At 42.6% G+C, this 24,124-nt stretch overlaps 1 protein-coding gene across 1 annotated transcript; it reads left to right on the plus strand.

Moving 5' to 3' along the window:
- Positions 1-1,128: 1,128 nt before the first annotated feature.
- LOC307016222 (phosphatidylinositol 3,4,5-trisphosphate 5-phosphatase 2A-like) lies at positions 1,129-23,339 on the plus strand (the record flags this gene model as incomplete). Its single annotated transcript, XM_079645265.1, has 9 exons — positions 1,129-1,656; positions 4,931-4,964; positions 18,592-18,681; positions 19,187-19,300; positions 19,584-19,760; positions 19,859-20,011; positions 20,252-20,339; positions 20,850-20,936; positions 21,047-23,339. The coding sequence occupies 9 exons, from the start codon at positions 1,129-1,131 to the stop codon at positions 21,147-21,149; spliced, it is 1,374 nt and encodes a 457-aa protein (XP_079501391.1). The 3' UTR covers positions 21,150-23,339.
- Between the last annotated feature and the right edge of the window lie 785 nt (positions 23,340-24,124).

Below are 24,124 nucleotides of genomic sequence, written 5' to 3' on the forward strand. Positions count from 1 at the left end.
AAAAATTGCACTGACAAACTAAAAACACATGGGAAAAGCCCAGAACACTCTAGGCACATGATGTAGTGGAAGTAACTCGAGACTCAACTTCAAAAGGGCCTAACTATCGACAAGTTAGAAATGGCACTTATGGAGGCTGAAAAGAGGAAGTGGTGTGAAATCCTGACCAGGTTGGTGGCAATAATTCAGTCTTTGGCAGAGCGAAACATTGCCTTTTAGAGGGACCACAGAAACACTTAACCAGCCAAATAATGGCAATTTCCTTAAGGAGGTAGAGCTCATGGCGAAGTTCGACCCAGTCCTCAAACAGCATGTTGCTGAGGTCCAAAGATGAACCACCAATATTTCCTATTTCGGAAAAATAATTCAAAATGAACTGATGGATTGCATCAGTGAGAAGATTGGGGACCATATGGTCAATGAAATCAAACAATCCAAATCATTTTCAATTATTTTGCATTCTCCCCAGATTTGAGCCATACAGAGCAACTATCGGTCATTATTCGACTAGTCACAACCCGGGACACGTCCCAAATAAAAGAACATTTTATGGGATTCCTTGAGGTAGAACAGTCCACTGGAGAAAGCCTTTCAACCCTGATTCTAAAGAGATTAGAACAGATTGATATCCCTTTTGAAGACTGTAGAGGGCAGTCTTATGATAACGGTGCAAATATGAAAGGAAAGAGGAAAGGAGTCCAAGCCAGACTTCTTCAAATCAATCCAAGGGCTTTATTTGTGCCATGCGGAGCACATACATTGAACCTGGTGGTAGCTGATGCAGCAAAAAGCTCTACAGAAGCAACTAGCTACTTTGGTTGCCTGCAGAAGCTTTTCACACTATTTTCTGCCTCCACTCAGAGATGGTCCATCCTAAAAAGCCATGTGAACATCACATTGAAATCATGGTCTGATACCAGATGGTAGAGTCGGATCAACAGCATAGAGGCTGTAAGGTATCACGCTGCAGAAGTCAGAGATGCACTTCTAGAGGTGAGGGATAAAGCCACAGATGGAGTGTTAAAAATTGAGGCACAATCTTTGGCTGAAGAGATTGGATCATACCGCTTTGCAATATGCACTGTGGTATGGTATGACATCCTGACCAACATCAAACATGTTAGCAAAATGTTGCAATCAGTGTCAATGCAGCTGGATATTGCTGTTGACCTCCTGAGAAAAACAGAAGTTTCTTTGGTCAGCTACAGGAACAATGGATTTGCTTCTGCCCAAGCATCTGCCAAAGACATCTGTGGCCAAATGAATGTGGAAGCTGTTCTCAAGCAGAAGAGGCTGAGAACAACCAAGAGACAGTTCTCCTATGAGTCCCCGGAGGAGCAAGTGAGTGATGCACTAAAGAAAGTTTCTTTTTTCAATATGGTGGTGGATGTTTCCATTGCATCACTGCAGGAGAGATTCAAGGCCTTAGGTGAAGTAGAGGAAAAGTTTGGGGTGCTACTCAACTTCCCTGACCTGCCAAAGGAAGATCTGACGAAGCAGTGTGAAACACTCGGCAACACCCTGAGCTGGGGTGGACAGTCAGACCTGGAAAAGAGGGAACTTGCACTGGAGATGCAGAATTTCCCAGCTTTGCCAAAAGCCAACATGATCACCCTGGAACTTCTGACTTTCCTACAGGAGAAGAAAATGAACAAAGTGTATCCAAATATGTGGGTGGCCCTTAGGATCGCTGTCACTATTCCACTGACAGTTGCTGCTGGGGAGAGGAGCTTCTCCAAATTGAAGCTCATTAAAACATACCTCAGGTCGTGAATGGCTCAAGAACGCCTCAATGGATTAGCTTTAATAAGCATCAATCCCGAGGTTCCTGGGCAAATGTAATTTGACGATACAATAAATGAATTTGCAGCAAGGAAGTCCAGACGTGTCCGACTTTAAGGATGTGGACTAATAACATAGCAGAGACTTGTTGTTCTGATTGCCTGTTTCATTGGATTTATAGTGTGTGTAATGTTGTTCATTATCTTAATTTATTTGCAATAACCTCAGTTGTAAGAGCTCCGTTGGCTATATGTGTGTCCACGTTTGCACTTTCTTTTCTTAAAGTTTTAAGAGAAGCTACTTTTGTTTGAGTGATTTTCATTTAATAACTACAATATTAATAATAAGGATAAAATAAATAGATATGTTACATGTATTTGTTATTGGCTGTGGGTTATTGGTTATGTTCACATACTTATTTGGTTATTAAAATGTAAACCGATGTTTTTCATATGGGTGTTTTAGAGTTGTACCTCCTCTAGTAATTGTGTGCTCAAAGTGCACCAGATTAAAGCATTTTACTTTAAAATGTTAAAAAAAAATCTTTCTGGGGGCATACCCCAGGGCCCCCCTAGAGGATGCGAAATCCACCCCCCAATTAAAACATGTTCATACAATAATGAATACATTTGAAACCTTTATGTATATTACCTATGTCAATAAGTTTCTGTTTTTGTAGTGTATTGGTCTTTTGTAGAGATTTTTCATTTATTCTTTATATATTCTATTGTGTATTGCTTGGAGGGGGGGGGGGCACCAAATCATAATCTCGCCTAGGGCACACATACCATGTATACATCACTTCAGGGGACATTACATTGACTTACATGCATTTCCTGGAGACTTATCCTAACCTTAACCATAACATGCCTAACCCTGACCCTAAACCTAACCAAGTCTTCACCCTAAAATGAATGATTCCCCTCATGGGGACCGCCATTTTGTCCCCATAAGGGAGTCCCCGCACATGATTGTGTAAACAGATTTAGGTTCCCACAAGTATAGTAATGCTTGGACACACACACACACACACACACACACACACACACACACACACACACACACACACACACACACACACACACACGCACACACACGCACACACACGCACACACACACACACACACACACACACACACACACACACACACACACAATCTAGTGCAGAGGTGCCCAGTACGTCGATCGCGGGGGCAATGCTGGTAGATCGCGAGTCATTCATTAAAAAAAAAGGGCCGGGAAAACTCAAATTTAAGTTAAAGAGAGAAACAACAAAATGAGTGCAGGACCGAGCAAAAAGCTAAAGACATACCACTTCCACACAGAATGGGAGGAAGAATATTTTTTTGTGATGTCACATTCAAAGGTTATTTGCCTTATTTGTAAAGCAAGGTAACGTGGAGAGCCATTATCGGAGTGTTCACAAGGTATATGGCAGCGACTTCCCTCCGAGTAGCGAGTTGAAAAACATTATTGCTACAAAAACATTATCTTGCAGTCTTAGTGTTGACAACTCGTTTCTAACATGCAAAAAGACAAACAAATGCGTCTATGGTCGGTGTATTTTCAACCTTTCCAATCCAGGCGAGATCTCTTTCCCCCGTCTGTGTGCGAGGGGGCGGGGCAGTTTACACACGCAGCTGCTACATGCAGCAACACACGGCGGGGATGGCGGAGAGAAGCGCTCCAAGGTGTGGTTAAATGTTACCCGGCGTCTTGAGGTGGACAATGCTCCTTGCCAAGAGTGTTGAGCATGTACTGTAAGGGCGGAAACACGAGCAATTTGTCTAAACATTTAGCAAAAGTGCACCACATTCCACACGGAGGAATGCACCGGGTTCGACTGTCTTTCGAGTAGCTCTGTAGCCCCATCATCCACGAGTAACGTTTCCACGTCAGGTGTTATGTATGCTAGCAGCAACACACGGAGTTAACTCAATTATACAAACATGGGTTAATGAGAGGTAACTGAGTTACTCTTTATTTTGTTAAAGTTTCCGCTATTCTGTTTACAGTTCTGTCATCAGATTATTTAATACGATTTGTTAAAACATTGTTGTTTCTTTTGATGTGAAATATTATTTATTTTATTTAAATAAAAAGCAATGTTAATTTTGTTCACAATTTGTTAAGCTAATTTAATAATATATGTATTTTTGAATCAAGTATTCATCTTTATTGTCTTCATTGTTAGTTTCCACATGCCTAAAACAACCTCAAGCTAAATCTAAAAGTTGATTGAGAAATTGTGCAAGGCATACAGTAATAGTCCGAATAGTCGATTAATCGTTTAATTAATCGATAGATTAATCGATTATCAAATTAGTCGTTTGTTGCAGCCCTATTGTAGTTATCCCATGTATAATTAAAACGTGTTATTCAGCAACCTTTGCAATTTGGGATTTTATTTTTGGTTGGTAGACCTCGGTGAGCTGGTCATTTCAAAAGTAGCTCACCAGCCAAAAAAGTGTGGGCACCCCTGCTCTAGTGGATGTCATTTTTCTCCAGGGGACAGCTGAGGTGGCCTTAGTCACACTTCAGTCATACACATTTTTTCAAAACAATATTTCACAGGGCAAATCTAGCACTAAGTAGTTTGTGTGTGTCTGTGTAGGAAATGTGCATGTTGAAACTTATTTTTTACAATGTTTTTCAATAATTGTGTTTGCTTGTGTTGATTTAGGGTTGAAATACATCTTTAAATGGTTAACGGTTATCACTTAAGTTGTATGATAAATTGACTAGTGGCATACGTTTTGTTTTACATTTAATCATCAAGCAAAAACGATCATTTAGTTTTATGTTTAAAAATGAAATGAGATGTATGTATACATGCGTTAGCTTTGCAATTTTTACATTATGGACCAGTATTTAAAGTCTTAACAAAATACATACTTTAGGCGTGCGATTTACTAACTCAGAATCAGGCTCTTTCTATGTCAAGGCCTAATTGTTGCATCACTTATTTTAAAAGCTAAATAACAAGGCCAGCAAAACACAACATCTCCTTCTTTTTTACTTAACTTATGACCCGTTGCTCTGTCTTTGTTTTATCTCCTCCATCAGTCGGTGAATCAGGGTGGAGACCAGGAGTTGGAGAACCTTGTGACCAAGCTAGCAATCCTGAAAGACCTGCTGTCATCCATAGAGAAGAAGGTACACACACGCACGCACTGGAAGTGGTAAGTTTAGATAACCCTCCACATACTGTATGATGGATCATCTGCCCTGCTGGCTGCGCGTGTGTGTGTGTGTGTGTGTGTGTGTGTGTGTGTGTGTGTGTGTGTGTGTGTGTGTGTGTGTGTGTGTGTGTGTGTGTGTGTGTGTGTGTGTGTGTGTGTGTGTGTGTGTGTGTGTGTGTGTGTGTGGGTGTGGGTGTGGGTGTGGGTGTGGGGGTGGGTGGGTGGGTGGGTGGGTGTGTAAAGGATGACGGATTTGACATTTCTACATCAAACTATGGGCTCAGAACAGTCTCATAATGCACACAGAAGGATTCACACTTGTATTTCCGGATCCACACTTGTGTTTTTCAATGCACACACAAATGTGTTCCATTTCATATACATGTAAATAAAATCCAAATACAGAAAAAGTTTTAAACGTGTATTTTTTATCCACACATATTTGTTTTCCGTTTAAAACCTCTGAACCTGTAAACACAAACCGCTTTCTGTGCACGGATCGCTGTGCATTCGTGTGTGGGTTTTTGAGACTCCCCTGACGGTCAGCCGTACAGAGCCACTTTCCGAACCATTGATGAATGCTTGTGTGTACCATAGACTGTATATATAAAGGTGTGTACACAAAAACGGCAGGCAAAACCGTTTTAAATGTATGTTTCCTGCATGGTGAATACAGCTGCTTTATTTATGTCTGTATGAAGTTGTTGTGAGTGTGGAGGAGCAGCTACAGGTTAGCTTAGCCTAATCGATCAGTGCACTACGAAGCTAGTGTTGCACTCAAGGACTCAAGCGGACATCACTTGTCTTTTCTCACTCGTGGCAACTTTATTATCAGACCAAAAACTCCGTCACAGTTGCTTCAACCACCGAGCAAGAAAAGCTCTTCCTCACCTTCACGCCCTCAGGCGGAGCCTGAGGCGAAAACAGGCAACTACATGCACCAACTAACCCTGCTTCAACAGTAAACATAACATGCAAACAATCATACATAGTTGGCACAAAGACAATAGACAAATAAACATAACACATCGTGAACTATATCGTCACACTAGACAGTGAACTGTCAACGGGGGGGAGCCCCGCCGGTCATTATTAACAGGAAAGCTGGATCTGATCGATATGGACATAAACGCCAGTGAAGTGTAACCGGACGCGAGAGAGAGATCAGATCAGATGCCGAGTCTGACGGAGACACCAGCTCTGCATGATCACCTGATGCTCCGCCCTCTATTTAGCGAGCTGACCGTTCAGCTCAAAATGCGTAAATGAAGTGTAATGAACGCAAGAAATCATACCCTCGTGGGGGCGCGCTCATGTGATTGGCTTAGACTGGAGGAGACATCTGATTGGCTATAGATGAGAGAAATTACAAGTACGAATCGGCTGACCGTCAGGGGCAGGGTTCCCCAATTATATTTACCAAAGGGCCAATTTTTTTCAAGCATGACAAGCTAAGGGCCAAAATGTTATGTGTCACTAAAAGTTGTTTTACACTATGTGCAGATGTTACCTCTATTATAATTGTTGTAGTAGTGGCAGTAGTAATTAAACAAACCCTGTGTTGAGAGTAAAGGAAAAATGCATCCTTGAAACAAAATTAGACCGAAATCAAACATTTATTAACAATAATAATAAATAAATGCTTTAACAAATACAAATGATTTTGCTGTGGTCTGATGGGGCATAACAAAAATAAAAAACAACAGAGGGAACTCTGATCAAATAGTCAGACAGGTCCACATCCAATTCAGCAAACACTGTAACACACACACACTGGGAAAGACAGGAAGACAGAAAGAGAGTTTCAGTTAGTCACTTTTATAATGTCATACCAAAATACACCACATTATTAGTTTTAACATTTTTAAATATGTGTACCAAATAATATCAGGCTGTAAATAAAAATAGTATTGTGGTTTTTTAACTTTATTTTTAATATATTATTTTAATGTTGTATTCAATTTAACCAGTTTGTGGGCTGTTGTTAAAAGCCCTGCATTATCCAAGGTTTTTTCTCTATCATATTAATAATTTGTTTTTAATTACGCTGCGTAGCATTTTATTTAGGAAATGAATGTACATATAAAATATAACTATAAAATGGTTATTTTTGTCTTAATAATTATTATACCACAATAGAATTGACAAATTGCAAAAATAAATTGATGTTGTTCACTCACCAATCAGTGAGAGAAGTGAGAGCGGCGGGATGAGGCAACCTGTCTGATGTTGGGCTTGTATTCTGTTGTGGCAATCCTGAGGCACTGTCAAAGATGTGCACTGGAGAGTCTGTTCCTGTCCTGGCTTTTGATAGCATTCATTGAAGAAAATCCTGATTCGCAGATGTATGTTGAGGGGAACATTGTGAGTAGGAACATAGCAATAGCTCTGGTGTTTTTGAAACGAGCTTGGGGAACCACGTTATTCCAAAAGTCACACACTGAGGCATCCTTGTGTTGAGCTTTCAGCAACTCAGTGGAGTATGAAGCCCTCTGTATCGCGAATGTCAACAGGGGGTGGGTTGTGCTAGTGGAGTGCACGCGTCTCAAACAAGCCTAGTTTGTTTACAAAATGGGCGGTACCCTGGAAAGAAATCTCTGCGTGAGAAATACAAGGTGTGGCGTGAGAGCGTGTGAATGGAGTGAAATGTGTGTGTCTCACGCCAAATGCGTGAGACTTGGGAGCTCTGTAACAAGTGAATGCCAGTAGATCAGCGCGGGCCATGCATTTGCCTCTCGCGGGCCGGATCTGGTCCGTGGGCCGCTAATTGGGGTTGGCTGGTCAGGGGAGTCTCAAAAAACCCACACACTAATGCACAGCGATCCGTGCACAGAAAGCGGTTTGTGTTTGCAGGTTCAGGGGATTTAAACGGAAAACAAATATGTGTGGATCAAAAATATATATGTCAAACTTTTTTCTGTGTTTGGATTTTATTTACATGTATATGAAACGGAACACATTTGTGTGTGCATTGAAAAACACAAGTGTGAATTATTTTGCGGATCATGAAATACAAGTGTGAATCCTTCTGTGTGCATGTGTGTATTATGAGACTGTTCTGAGCCCATATCAAACTGCCAAATGTTGTTGTTGTAAGCCTTTTAAAATTCCTTTCATAATCTGTAACATTCAGAAAGCCAGATGAAGAGGGTGTAACACGTGGGTCATAACCAAAAGGCTATTTTTATTTTGTCATGCTAAACTGTGATTTAGTTTTTTGGCAAAGTGTACCACACCCATTAGACTTTCTGCTCTTTTCCCCAACTTGGAAGTTTGACCAGCTCTGCCCTGTTAATGGGTTACACCATTCCTACTTGGTCTTTGTTTATAAGGAGGCTTTAAGTGGTAGCATGGCACTGGCTCACCATCAGCTGGATGCGCAGCAGCCCGAAACAGCGCCTGCCAGTGTGTTCTTTAGGAGCACTCCGGCACCCGCCACCTTTACTGTTCCTCCCTCTTGTGAGTATCTGAGGGAGTTACATGCATGCTGGAGGGACACTAAGGCTCTTTACAGTTTTACGTCCGATGGCCGAGCCTTGGCAGCCATGCAGGATGCGGCAAGAGTTGGCCGTATCCGGTGCCTAACCGTCGCCGGCTGTTGGTTATTTCTCCCAGCAGCAGCTCAACTACTGGGTAGCTCAAGCTTCAGACCCCTGGGTGGTTTCCACCTTAACCCAAGGGTACAAGCTTCAGTTCCGACGCTGGCCCCCAGTCTTCAGCCGGATCAAGATGACCACCATAAGCTGCCCGCAGGGTTCGTACGGGTGCTTGAAATCCTTTAAAAATGCTTGAAATTTGACGTGGTGTTTTCAAGGTTGGGAAAGTGCTTGCATTTTGGGAATGGTGCTTGAATTTGGGATAAAGTGCTTGAAAATGTAAATGCTTTACTTCGCTTTTTAGATTAAAAGAAAATAAAGAAGTCGGAGCGAGCTTAATTGCTTCGCTTTTACATAAAACAGCTCCACTCCGGCCTTCCCGCGCTCTGGCGTGACCTGCAAGTGTTTTTGTTAGGTGTGTGACCTGTGCATTCTGATGAGAGTGATAGATGACAGTATGCCAGGAGGTTGCAGTTTCAACAAGCGTTGGCTAGCAGAAGACAAATACAATCCATGGCTAAGACGAGGGTCAAGCCCACAAGTAGCCTCCTGCAAAGTTTGCAAAAAATAACGATGGGAGAGTCGGCACTGACGAGCCACATGAAAAGTACGCTGTAGTAGAGCATTTTAGATTAGGCTAACGTTGCATGTTACGTTTGTTTAAGCTAACGTTAGCAAGCTGAATAGCGAACTCGATGAGGGATAATAATTGCAGGGGACAATCATTTCAGAGGAGCGTACCTAGGTTATGTGCATTACAGTCGCCATTCTGTGGTGTTCAGAGGATGAAGCACTCACTTGTAATTCAACCCAGTAATTCTCACGGCATTTCGTGTTATAGTCACGAAATATAATCTATTGATTCGACACAGAACGATTTTAAAAGCAATGTATTTCTACTGCTAGTATGTTTCGTGCCTAAACCAAATGTGACTTGCTCTATCGAAATCTGTCACATTGACCCGAAGACACATTTTCGTTTGTATTACTGGCCTGGGGGAAGCTCGCGAGTGTGTGTGTGTTTGTGTATTTTTGCGTTTGTGTGTATTGTGTTCGTGTACCGTGGAAACACTCACAAGAAACACCGGCTGTTGTTACGCTTGCTTTGACGTTAAATTACTCCGTTCTCCGCTTTTAATTATGCCTTTACAAGCTTCAAAGTTGTATTTATCATCTGAATTTGCCGAAACAAGTTTAATATTCTTTTGATCGCATAGGGATGAAACGTATACCAATAGAATCTGTGGATACAGGGCTCGACATTATAAATGGCCCGCTGTCCCGGAAGCACTATAAGCATAACGTAATTTCAATTTGCCCGCTCGGGCCACTAAACATATTGCTTAAAAAAAAAAATGGTCCTGTGGTATTGGTATTTTGACAAGCAATTTTGTTAAATTGTTTCGTTTATTAACACTACAACATAGCGTTTCGTGAGGCGGTTGTCGTTGTTGGGTGAAAAGCAAACAGCTGTTTGCTGCGGAGCGCAGCGCGAGCAGTCTCCTGTGAGCGGGAGCGCGCTCCTTCACTACAGATTGTCGCTATCAATCTCTCTCTCTCTCTCTCTCTCTCTCTCTCTCTCTCTCTCTCTCTCTCTCTCAATCTATAAGGAACCGCAGTAGACAAAGGGTGTTGCTATAGCAACACGTCATGTTTATGTTTACACCTATGGTTTACACGCAAAATCAATAGCGCGAAAAGTGGTGGGGTCAATAGGACCCGCTGGCGGAAATAGGTATAAATGGCCATTTTTGGGGCGATTTCTTCAATCTGACTTCATATTGACAATTTTTAACAACAGAGGGTGCTACATAACACACTTTCAGGAAAATTCACGGACTGGGAGACTTTAATATTTTATTGAAAAAAAGTTACATACAATAAAAAAAACCGCTGTGGGTGAAATTGACCCGATGGCGGTGCTAGTGTTAATCCCATATAATTGTAGAATGAACACAGTCTTCCTTTGAATATCTATAAGTCAGGTGTCTTGAGTAGTCAAAATTACCTACAAATCATTGTACACATTTGTAAATATTATTTTCCACTTGTTACCATTGTGAGTCTATTTTTATGCAGCTCTGCGTGATTTTGTGGCTACAATTCAGGCTAATACGCTACCAGAGGTGGAATAAGTACTCAGAAACTGTACTTGAGTAAAAGTAGAAGTACTCAGATATTGTAGTGAAAGTAGAAGTACTCAGATCTTGTACTTGAGTAAAAGTAGAAGTACTCAGATGTTGTACAGTACTTGAGTAAAAGTAGAAGTATCAGAGTGTAGGAATACTCTGTTACAGTAAAAGTCCTGCATTCAAAATGTTCCTCAAGTAAAAGTAGAAAAGTATTATCATCAACATACAGGACTGTCTCAGAAAATTAGAATATTGTGATAAAGTTCTTTATTTTCTGTAATGCAATTTAAAAAAAACAAAAATGTCATACATTCTGGATTCATTACAAATCAACTGAAATATTGCAAGCCTTTTATTATTTTAATATTGCTGATTATGGCATACAGCTTAAGAAAACTCAAAAATCCTATCTCAAAAAATTAGAATAGTTCCTCAGACCAAGTAAAAAAAAAAGATTTATAACAGCAAAACACAATCAAACATTTGAAAATGTCCATTAATGCACTCAGTACTTGGTTGGGAATCCTTTTGCACGGATTACTGCATCAATGCGGCGTGGCATGGAGGCAATCAGCCTGTGGCATTGCTGAGGTGTTATGGATGCCCAGGATGCTTCAATAGCGGCCTTTAGCTCATTAGCATTGTTGGGTCTGGTGTCTTTCAGCTTCTTCTTCACAATACCCCACATATTCTCTATGGGGTTCAGGTCAGGGGAATTTGCAGGCCAATCGAGGACAGTAATGCCATGGTCAGTACACCAGTTACTGGTGGTTTTGGCACTGTGGGCAGGTGCCAGATCATGCTGGAAAATGAATTCCTCATCTCCATAGAGCTTTTCAGCAGACGGAAGCATGTAGTGCTCTAAAATCTCTTGGTACACAGCTGCATTTACTCTGGGCTTGATGAAACACAGTGGACCAACACCAGCAGCTGACATGGCTCCCCAAACCATCGCTGACTGTGGGAACTTCACACTGGATTTCAAGCAACTTGGATTTTGCTCCTCTCCAGCCTTTCTCCAGACTCTGGCGCCTTGACTTCCAAATGAAATACAAAACTTGCTTTCGTCTGAAAAGAGGACTTTGGACCACTGTGCAACTGTCCAGTGCTTCTTTTCCTTAGCCCAAGTCAGACGCCTCTTCCGTTGTCTTGAGTTCAGAAGTGGCTTGACCATGGGAATACGGCTATTGTAGCCCATTTCCCGGACACGTCTGTGAACAGTGACTTTTGATACCTGGACTCCAGCTTCAGTCCACTGTCTTTGAAGCTCCCCCACATTCTGGAAGCGACTCTTCTTCACAATGCTGTTAAGGCTGCGGTCATCTCTCTTGGTTGTGCAGCGTTTCCTGCCACATTTCCCCCTTCCAACAGACTTTTTGTGGATGTGCTTTGAAACTGCACTCTGTGAACAGCTTGCTCTTTGAGAAATTTCTTTTTGTGTCTTACCCTCCTGATGGAGGGTGTCAATGACGGTCCTCTGGACAGCAGTCAGATCAGCAGTCTTCCCCATACTTGTGATTTAGTTTACTGAACCAAGCTGAGTGTTTTTCAAGGCTCAGGAAACCCTTGCAGGTGTTTCGAGTTAATTAGACGATTCAAGTGATTCGTTGAACACCCTACTAGTATACTTTTTCATGATATTCTAATATTTAGAGATAGGATATTTGAGTTTTCTTAAGCTGTATGCCATAATCAGCAATATTAAAATAATAAAAGGCTTGCAATATTTCAGTTGATTTGTAATGAATCCAGAATGTATGACATTTTTGTTTTTTTAATTGCATTACAGAAAATAAAGAACTTTATCACAATATTCTAATTTTCTGAGACAGTCCTGTATAGTGAAAGTAGCGACAGTAAAAGTAGTCATTGTGCAGATTGGTCCATTTCAGAATAATATATATGATATGTTTTATAATGAGTGATCATTAAAGTGTTCTCAAAGCTGGTAAAGGTGCTCTAGTTTGAATGACTTTGTATACTAAAGGGTAGCTTGTGAATTTACTCCAGGTGGAACTAAAGTCTGATTTAACACTTGATTATATTTCACATCATTCATCCACATCTGTAAAGTAACTAAAGGTATTAAATACATATAGTGGAGGAAAAGTACACCATTTACCTCTGACTCGTGTTTACTGCCAACCTAAAAGTACCTAAAAAATAGTAATCAATAATGTATTGAAAAGTTATTTGGCTGATTGTTGTATATCGGCCCCGCCAGGTTATATGGGATGCCCAGTCTACGTACAGATGGGTCACTCATTTTGAAATATTAAACTTAGTTTTCTTTTCTTAAATTTTTCATCCTCATGTAGAATGCTATCATGAAACACACATTTGGTTGTTTATAGCATAAAGATAATCTGATTTAATGTGAGGTAGGGAAATAATCATTTGAGTATAAGTACGTGTATATAAATATGTCATTTACAACAGCTGTAAGATGCTTGAAAAGCTTGAAAATGCACCTTGAAAATGCTTGAAAAGTGCTTGAATTTGACTTTGGAAAAGGTGTAAGAACCCTGTACCTGGCAAAATAAATCGCCCTAAACCAGGAGCTGTCAGTCCTCCTTGCCAAGGGTGCAATCGAGCCTGTGGATCCCATCTCACATCCCAGGGGCTTCTACTCAACCTACTTCCTGGTAAGGAAGACAGGCGGTGGACTTCGCCCAATCCTCGATCTGAGGGGACCCAACAAGTTCCTATGGATTTTACCTTTCCATGTGCTGAGCACAGCGGACGTTCTTCGTACCGTGGCCAGGGGGGAATGGTTCACGTCCGTCGACTTGAAGGACGCTTATTTTAATGTACCTATTGTGCCTCATCACAGGCAGTTTCTTCGCTTTGCCTTCAGAGGCCGTCATTTCCAGTTCAGGGTGCTCCCATTCAAACTCTCCCTCTCCTTAGACGACTGGTTAATCTGTGCACCATCCCGGTTACAGACGATCCAGGACACGGCTCTCCTTCTCTCTCATGTCGCCCGGCTAGACCTCAGGGTGAACATGGAGCAGAGTTGTCTGAAACCCTCTCAGAGCTTAACCTTCATTGGGGTGGCTCTGAACACAGTCACTCAACCAGCGAAGGCTGTGTTCTCGCCCCCACTCCTGGTAGACGTGATGTTTTATTCTAGCAGCAGCCGACTAGATAAGCTGTCCTGCTAAAACTTATTTTTTTCCCCAGCTAGGTGAAGGCAGTGCTCTCGCTCCCACTACCTCTGCTGGTAACATGGGTGTAGTTACATCCCTTTTGTGTTCGGCGAGTAGGAGCGTTGCTCTACTCTTTCCGTTCAGCAGGTAGCTGGTGAAGGCTGTGTTCTCGCACCCGCTCCCGCCTACACTGCACCTGGCATTCGTTATTAACTTCTTTATTACATTTCCTTATCTAATCCATCTAGGTGAATGCAGTGCTCTCGCTCCCGCTCTCTCTGCTGGTAACGTGGGTGTAGGACATTTACATCCCTCTCTGTGTTCGGCGAGTAGGAGCATTGCTCTACTCTTTACGTTCAGCAGGTAGCTAGTGGAGGCTGTGTTCTTGCACCCGCTCCCGGTTACGCTGCATCTGGAATTCGTTATTAACTCAACCAGTGAAGGCAGTGTTCTCGCCCCCGCTCCTGGTAGGCGTGTTGCTTGATTCTAGCAGGAACCGCCTGGCTAGGCTGTCCTGTTAAACTTCCTTGCTTAACCCAGCTAGGTGCGGGCCTGGTCATCTGCTGCACAGACTCTGCTGTGGGACGCCTTGGCGTCTCCCCAACAGGAAGGACCTCTTGTCTCAGTTGGAGGGTCGGATGTGGCACCCCGACCCCTGCCGTCTCCAGCTGTGGGTCTGGCCACTGGAGGGCCCGACCCACTGCTGAGCGACTGCATAGAGTCTGTCAGGAAGACTATTCTCAAATGCTAGGGCACCATCTACTCGTAGGCAGTACGAAAACAGGTGGAAACTGTTTTGTTTTTTTACTGGTGCCAAGGGCGAAATGAGGACCCAGTATATTGCTCGGTGCCTACGACCCTTGAGTTCCTGCAGTCCCTCCTGGACGACGGCCGGTGTCCCGCTACCGTCAGAGTGCATGTGGCTGCTACAGTGGGGCAAAAAAGTATTTAGTCAGCCATCAATTGTGCAAGTTCTCCCACTTAAAAAGATGAGAGAGGCCTGTAATTTTCATCCTAGGTATACCTCAACTATGAGAGACAAAATGAGAAAAAAGAAATCCAGAAAATGAAATTGTCTGATTTTTAGAGAATTTATTTGCAAATTATGGTGGAAAATAAGTAGTATTTGTTCAATAACAACATTTCATCTCAATACTTTGTTATATACCCTTTGTTGGCAATGACAGAGGTCAAACGTTTTCTGTAAGTCTTCACAAGGTTTTCACACACTGTTGCTGGTATTTTGGCCCATTCCTCCATGCAGATCTCCTCTAGAGCAGTGATGTTTTTGGGCTGTCGCTGGGCAACACAGACTTTCAACTCCCTCCAAAGATTTTCTATGGGGTTGAGATCTGGAGACTGGCTAGGCCACTCCAGGACCTTGAAATGCTTCTTACGAAGCCACTCCTTCGTTGCCCGGGCGGTGTGTTTGGGATCATTGTCATGCTGAAAGACCCAGCCACGTTTCATCTTCAATGCCCTTGCTGATGGAAGGAGGTTGTCACTCAAAATCTCACGATACATGGCCCCATTCATTCTTTCCTTTGCACGGATCAGTCATCCTGGTCCCTTTGCAGAAAAACAGCCCCAAAGCATGATGTTTCCACCCCCATGATTCACAGTAGGTATGGTGTTCTTTGGATGCAACTCATCATTCTTTCTCCTCCAAACACGTCTAGTTGAGTTTTTACCAAAAAGTTATATTTTGGTTTCATCTGACCATATGACATTCTCCCAATCCTCTTCTGGATCATCTAAATCAGGGGTCGGCAACCTTTTTGATATGAAGTGCCATTTAAAAAAAAAAAATGTTATCAGCGTGCCAACGATCGATAATTATCAACGGGGGGGGGTTGAGGAGCTTGACGCTCGTCAACTATCAGCAGAAGGGCGGGGGAGCCTCGCTGCGGGGAAGCAGTGTGTGGACCTGTCAGCGCAACTTACATGATGCCGAATTTCACAAACACATTTAAATAATTGGTTTAAACGGCATAATAATAAGGACGATCGTCCGTTCTGTGATTCTCCAGAACACACAAGTTATGATATTAGGGTCATGCAGAGTGAGATGAGATCGCTGTCCCTTTAAGAGAGAGAGAGAGGGGTGCGGCTTGTGCATGTGTGTTTGTGAATGGTAGAGCGACAGTGAGGGAACGTGTGTATGTTTCTGGAAGTGAAACGGGAAAGCAGAAAAACAGAGGTCTGTGATGTATTTTGTGATACAGAAGAGCAGCTAAGATTATAGCTCGCCTCTCTCCAGTCATTTAAGCTAAAGTTGGTTATTGAACCTGAAGCTTGTTGCTTCTGCCCTCCTCGACTACGGTCTGGGAGCCGACAGGAAAGTTCAACACACAGTTGGCCAGTCCGCCCCTAGTGAAGTGCTTTCCTCCGTGGTGAAACGATCAGCACTGCTCCACAGAGGAAAGCGGCAGAAAGTCACCTGGAGTTAAAGAGAGCGGGGCTGCGTTGCGTGCATGGCTTCCTTCTGCAGGTAACGGGGAGACGCGCTCTGGCGGCGGTCTCGTTCAGGATCCGAAAATACAATTTAATTATTTTTGCACACTTATTCCTAGTGTGCCACTGGTTACGGTGCCGCGTGCCAGCATTGGCACGCGGCACCGTAACCAGGGGTTGCCGACCCCTGCCCTATGCTCACCTCCTGTTGAACCTTTGTCACAGGCAGAACTAGAGTGGCTTCTTGCCATCACCTCAGCAAATCGTGTAAGCGAGCTTCAGGCCTTGTCCGTGTACAGCTCGTGTCTGAGGTGGAACTCAGATGGCTCAGGTGTCACCTTATGGCCGAACACAGCGTTCCTCCCTAAGGTGCAAGGACATATGTGCTGCGGCCACATGGGCATCCCAGAGCACATTCGCCAGATACTACAGGGTGAATGTTGCCGCCCCTCACCAGCTGGGTGTGGTCCGCCTGCAGAGTCAGCCTAGGCCAGTGGTTCTCAAACATTTTTCAATAATGTACCCCCTTTGAAAAAAAAATTCAGCCACGTACCCCCTGATCAGCGCAAAAACAATTTGTTAAGGAAAAAATGCCTATATAAAGAGGTACAGTACAGCGCTGCACCATCAGTGTCTGATTTATTAAAACAACAACCTTGTAACTGAGAAACACTTAAATGCTACATTTCAAATGTTTAGAATCCATCACTAAATTCATGGCAAACCAATTTTAACATCATGCAATAACACTAAGACGACATTAGTTGCATTGAACTGATCTTTTTAATAAGTTGTACTTACAGTTTAGGCTTGAGCTTCACTGAGGATCTTTGTCATTCTAACAGGGAGGCAAACTGCAGTTAGGCCTATTACACTTCGCGTTTTGAAATATGTGTAACTCTGTTAATATAAAATCCACACTGCTCAAACTTCGTTACTTTTCCTAAAATTGGTATATTTATTTATTTTGTGTCGTGGGGAATGAAGAGAGAATTTTATGAGCATGGGATTTTGACCCCTCATATAAACATATGCATAATGCTGCGCTATACTTTGCGGCCACACGCCGTTGCCAATCAACGCTTATTGTTTAGGTGTCCTTTGATAAGCAGGCAGTCAAATAATGAAGTAGAACTAGCTAGATCTGATAGATTTGGACATAAACGCGAGTGAAGTATAGCCGACGCGAGAGAGGGATCAGAGATCAGATCAGCTGCTGCTGACGGAGAACACGCAGCTCTGCATGATCACAGCTCCGCCCGCTGTGACGGACCGTTGAGTGGAGCAAAATTAAATACACTAAGAGTTAGACCTAACACACTTAGCTAGTTTATCTACTCTGGAACTAGCTAAACTAGTTATACATATATTTATTCTTTACTGTCGGGTCACTTAGCCTATTACAGGTTCAGCGAGCTGCAAGACTGACGGGCTGTCAGGAGAGGGAGAGGAAAAGAGAGCACCCCGTTTATTTTTCCAATTTTATTATCCAGAATTACTGTAAACCTTTGAATAAAGTAGTTAATCTACTAATATCAGTTTGTTTAAATGCATTAGTTATGTTGTTTTTTTCATTAACATAAAATAAATCTCACGTACCCCCTGCAGTACTCCAACGTACCCCTAGGGGTCCGCGTACCCCCATTTGAGAACCACTGGCCTAGGCCATCCTTATAGGGGGAGTATTCAGACTTCCTCGTGACTCTGTTGTTATAGGTCATCCAGTGCTAAAGCACCGCCTCTGGTGGTCAGTAAGGATGAAATAGAACGATAGTTACATATGTAACTACGGTTCTATGAATACTGGATGACCGCCAGAGTCGACACGCAGCTCTGCATGATCACATGCAGCGGTGAGCGGACAAAACACACACTTCAGGTTAGAATATCACACGTAGCTATTTTAATTACCTCTCAAACTACCGTAACTAGTTATAGATATGTTTAGTTTTACTGTCGGGTCACTCATTACTGGATCCGCGAGCTGCATGATACTGGCATAATAGATTGCCCGATCGGGCAACCAGCAAGTGAGGCTTCATTGCCCGAGCTAAATACTAGATGGCCCCGGGCCATCGGGCAGTCCTTAATGTCGAGCCCTGGTCTGCAACTCCTATGGTGAGACCATCAGCAGAAAATAATCAAGCACATTGTAATTGATTGTATCAGATGTCCCTTTTTTTTCTTAATCTTTTAAGCAATTTTCGTCTAGACATTGTTAATATGGGCTTTACGAAAAGTTATATGATTGATCAACAAGGAGACCTACTGAACTATATTCTGCTTTTTTTGTCAGGATGTACGGTTGATATAGTGACCAGTGATCATTCCTCTGTGTTTGGCACCTTCGAGGTGGGGGTGACGTCCCAGTTTGTCTCCAAGAAACGTACTGGTGAAATACTTCTGTTCTTGCTCTTCCTCAGGCTGTAAATACATGATTTGAACATAACCATATCAGCTTATTTTTAAAATAGTGTGCACGTCTTAGAAATGTAATGAAGATTTCTTGTTTTCAAGCTCAAATCTAGACAGTATGTGATGTATTTCTGTAGTCGGGTCAATGACTCACAGCTGAACAGAGACCAGAAAGCAATGAGTTTGGCAGAACAGAAAGGAAAATCAAACAGCACCCTGTTACTCATTCTGCATGTTTGTTCATACTTTGCTCTCTAAGGTTGGCAGATGTAGCATCACAGCTTTTGTTTTCCCCAGATTAGGGATGTGCATGCCGTTAGTATATTGTTACTGATTAAAATGTACGATATGCAAAATGTTTTTGGCTAACTTCTTCTGCATATGTCTTTAATTTTGTTATTCTCATTTATACGTGCTATTTGCGCCACTGGCTAAGATCTCCCCCCATCCTTTCCTTCCATCTTGTCTCTTTGTAGGTCTACCAAAGTCTTCAGAGCAGGCCTACATTGAGTTTGAGAGCATTGAGGCCATAGTGAAAACGGCGAGCAGAACCAAGTTTTTCATCGAATTCTACTCCACTTGTCTGGAAGGTGAGAAAAGCACGTGTTTGCAGGAACTTTCTGTAACCCCAAGTGGGTGTAATTAAAAAGTGTGTCTGTTTTTTCTTTTCGTATGTCTCCCTTCCTCCCCTATCTCAGGCAGTCAGCATAACTTTAAGCTCGAATCCATTTTTGACCTGTGCTGCATCCCCACCTCCTCTTAACCATGTACCTTTGAATTAATCATCTTCCTTCTCTCCTTCCTTCCTTATTCCCTTTGTTATCTCCCCCTTCCCCTCTGCCCTGCATCCCTCTCACTGTCTCTCTTCTGTAGAGTTTAAGAAAAGTTATGAGAACGACAGTCAGAGCAGCGACAACGTCAACTTCCTGTGTGTGGGCTGGTCCAACAAGCAGCTGACGACGATCAAACCTCTTCTCTCAGAGGTGGAGTACCTGCAGGACCAACACCTGCTGCTCACTGTGAAATCCCTGGATGGATACGAGTCCTACGGTATAAAGAGAACGTTTTTGTTGTTGCTGTGAAGTTCTTTGGAGTTGACTTTTGGTCTGACAAACAAGCATGTCTGTGTTTTTTTTCCCTGCTCGGAGAGTGTGTGTTGGTTCTGAAGTCTATGATTGGCAGCACACCACAGCAGTTCCACACCTTCCTGTCCCACCGTGGAGAGGAAACAGGAAACATCAGGGGGTTAATGCGGGTCAGAGTCCCCTCTGAAAGGATGGGAACCAGGGAGAGACTCTATGGTAATGCACTTTATATGCCACTGTGAGGAAAAGAAGAGGAAACTTGAGTAGGAGAATTTAATAGACGATCATTCAAATGAATCTTAGTTCGAATGAGTGGAAAGGAAATATGTAAAGGAAGCAGTTCAGACAAATGAAAGGACTTCGAAGCTTTGGGAGTTTGAAAACATGAATGAGAAATGATGCAGTTTGACTCTTTTTTTTTTATCCTACAGCTATTTTTTTATGGTTGTATTTCAGAGTGGATCAGTGTGGACAAGGATGAGACGGGTGCCCCCAAAGGGAAATCCACTTTGGCATCCAGACTGGGTTCACATGAATACGTAAAGTCAGTACACTGTACTCTTTTAATTTGATATGTGATCTGGATTTTTAGGGAACTGCAAAAAAGCTGAATGTTTTATTACAATTATTATCCTTTGGAATAATTCACATTATTGTACACACAATGTTTTCCTGCCTGTACATAAAGACATTATAGAAGATATACCAATAATACAAGATAACATTGCTATTTTTTTTATTGATTCGCTTTAACATTTACAATAGTATTGAAGAAACAGCAATTTTTTCACCTAAATATCCATCAATATTGATACAGTTAAACAATGCAGAAATACCGTCATTATCATCATTATGTTATTTTGTAAAAAATAATCATTATATTGGAAAGAGGAAACTTTATTGATCATGTTCACCATTTTCCCGATGTGCCCAAGCATGCTGAAATGGTCCAATTTTGGGAGCTTTAATTAAGTGTTTAGATAATCTCAATTTCCTGCTTATTGTTCTAAATCATTGGTTTTGTCTCTGAAGCTGACTTGTGCTCTCGATGCAGGCCGTCTGCGGTCCGTAAACAGCTAGGGGAGCTGGGAAAAGTCAGTGAGGAGGGAGAAAGGAGCATCAAGGAGGAAACTGCTGCTAGGTACTGATGCACATTGCTGTCGTTTACACACACTGACAGAACGTGAAACCCATAAAACATAAAAAATATAAGCCATCAACCACCTGTTTTGTTCTTGTTTGTATTAAAAGGCCAAAACAGGAAGGAACCGACGGGGATCCATCCGTCTGCAAGAACAGCTACAATAACCTCGCCTACTACATCCTGGAGGGCGTTCCTAATCAGTCAACGTGATCAAACCTCCTCTCAGGCACCAGGAAACGCTCCAACGGGGCCTTCGTGTGGCGGTGCACCTTAGCGCGTTGACAAGCCACGCACTCTCTGGCCCAAGTCCTCACGTCTTTTTTTAGCCCTTGCCAAACGAACTTCGCCGACACCAAGTGTATCGAAGGCTTAACGCCGGGGTGTGACAGGCCGTGAACAGCCTCGAACACAGGACACCTCCAGCTGGCGGGGACGACAGGCCGCGACAGGCCCGTAGAGACGTCACACAGGAGAGTTATGCCCGCGTCGCCGAACACCACGTCTTCCAAACACAACCCAGTGCTCTCCAGCTTCAGAGCCTGGATGCCGGGGTCAGCGACCTGGTCCGCCACCATGCGATTATAATCCAGACCCAACTGGACGGCACCGATGACGACCCTTGAGAGGCAACCAGGTTCGACTTGCCAGGCACGTGCTTTATGTCTGTAGTGAACTCTGAGATGTAGGACAGCTGCCGCTGCTGACGTGCCGACCAAGGTTCCGCCACTTTTGACATGGCGAAGGTGAGCGGCTTGTGGTCGACAAACGCCTTAAACTCCCGGCCTTCCAGCATGAAACGGAAGTGCTGCACGGCCAACCAAAGACCCAGGAGCTCACGGTCAAAGGCGCTGTACCTGCGTTCTCTGGGCGTCAGCTGGCGGCTGAAAAAGGCGAGCGGCTGCCAAGCGCCCTCCACCCACTGCTCGTGCACTGCGCCGACCGCGTAGTCTGACGCGTCCGTGGTGATGGAGATGGGAGCCTTAGATGATGGGTGTGCCAGCAAAACCGCCTGAGCCAATGCGGTCTTGACCTCAGCAAAAGCGACGTCCGCCGCTCCTGTCCAGTCGATCGCCTGGACAGGGGTCTTGCCTTTCAACGCTTCATACAGCGGCCGCATGATGTGTGCGGCCCGGGCGATGAAACGGTGTTAAAAAGTCTGCACGAAAGAAACCCAATATTTTCAAGATATCGGGCTAGACCGTCACATACACTGTATTCTTTGTTGTTTTGCCTCTGTAACACAGCATGTCCAAAGCAAAATTACACTATAAAATGAAGGGTTACATTCTAGCCTTAAAGATATCACAATCTATGTTGATGTCGCTTGTTGATGGTGAATGAAAATTCTTCAGTGCTTGCTATATAAAATGAGAAAGCAGATGCAAAAGAGGTTTAGCTTCCTGCATCCATTGTTTATTTGCCTCTTATCAAAATGCTATATAGATCTTTCTGTTGATTAATTTCTTGTTCATATCCTTCAAGCTGCTGTGTTTTGGACTGAATTTCTACCTCAGCTTTTTGTAGGTAGGTAGCCAAATGTGCTCTCCAACTCACTCTTCAAACCAATGATTTCACCCAACATTTCTCTCTGAAAATTGAAGAAAATAAGAACATTCATGACCATCTGATACAAACAATTAAAACAAATATTGAAAAAAGCAGACTTTATATTTGATCAACTCAATTCAGCTTTAACATTAAATCATTGACCTCACCTCTATTATAGGCTCCATATTCTCTCCTACTTCTTCCTTTGTGGCCATGTTTAACTCGTCCTCCAAACAGGAAATCTTTCCCTGCAGAATCTCTATTTGTTCAGTCTGAAGCTCCTGGGAAACAAAACAAGGCACAGTATATTAACTCTTTTCAATAGTAATCATTCACAAACGACATAGCATTGCTTTTTTTGTTGCAAAAAAGTTTAGATCTTATGTTTACTACCAGAATCATTTAAACATTTGCCAACTAAATTCTATTGGAGTGTACCTTTTGAGCGGTAGCTTGGTTAAGTTCAGACTGCAGTTGGCCTGTTTCAATTGTCCACTCCTCCTGAGAAGATGCTTTGGTTTCTTTCAGCCTGCCAACTTCTGCCTTAACAGCTAATGTAAACTGTCTCGTTATGATTTCAAGACAGATGTGATTTTTGTTGTTGAGGAAAACACATGGTGTGTACTCAATTTAGTGTTTTGTTTGTATACAAGGAACAGCAGAGGTCTAAGTGCAACAGGCTCGTGATGCACGGCATGAACTTATATGTTGCCCACGAGCCAGATGCAGTTGGAATAACCATCAAGTAATAACCATGTGTCTCCATTTATGTTAATGTGTGCTTTTAAACAAACTTGGAATAATAAAATGTATTGACATGTTTTTGAAATAAAAAGCTTTCTTTCTCTGATATGCTGCCTATAGTGTTTGTTTCACTGTGCTTTATAGCCTGGTATTGACTTCAGTTATCCAGTGTTCGTGATCAGTTGTGGAAAGCATTTTTGCTTTATTTCCATGTCGGTTGCATATAATTAGTGGATGAATGTATGTGTTATGTTGATAGGTTATAGACTTTCTACTGTTCTCAACTGTTTTTCACTTTAATTGGATAGTCCTAACACATGCCTACAAACGCTAGTGGAGAATGCCTACTAAAAGTATACTGGATTAGTTGACGATCAACAGATCGTCAACTAAACTCTAAAGTTGCTTATGTTGATCATCAACTAATGCTTAATGTAATCTTTAGTTGACATCTTGACTCTCAACAGATTATCAACATGACCCTGTTGACTTTCAACTTACAGATTGATTTTGAGTAGTTGATTGTCAATTTTGAAGATGTTGACACAATCTACAGATAGTAAGGTTGAATATTGGTTAATAACCTGTTGCAAAAAACATGTTGACAGTCAACAGACACTTTTTGTAAAATCTATAGATCAACACTTGAGATGTACCTTATATTCTACTAGCAGTTAGTTGAATGCATGTTACTTGTCTGTTGAAACAGTGTTGTTGAATGTCAACTGATGACTTATAGAGTGTTAACTATGGACTAAGCTCTTTGTCTTAGCACTAATGAGGGGATTGGAAAATAATAGCAGTCATGTGCAATTTGTATGTCTTGGAAAGATGTAATACCAACCGACTTTTCTTGAAACTCAGTTTTTGCATATGGTGAATATGCAAATCTG

Source organism: Notothenia rossii (assembly GCF_949606895.1).
Source record: "Notothenia rossii genome assembly, chromosome: 8".
In the NCBI taxonomy this organism is placed as follows: Eukaryota; Metazoa; Chordata; class Actinopteri; order Perciformes; family Nototheniidae; genus Notothenia; species Notothenia rossii.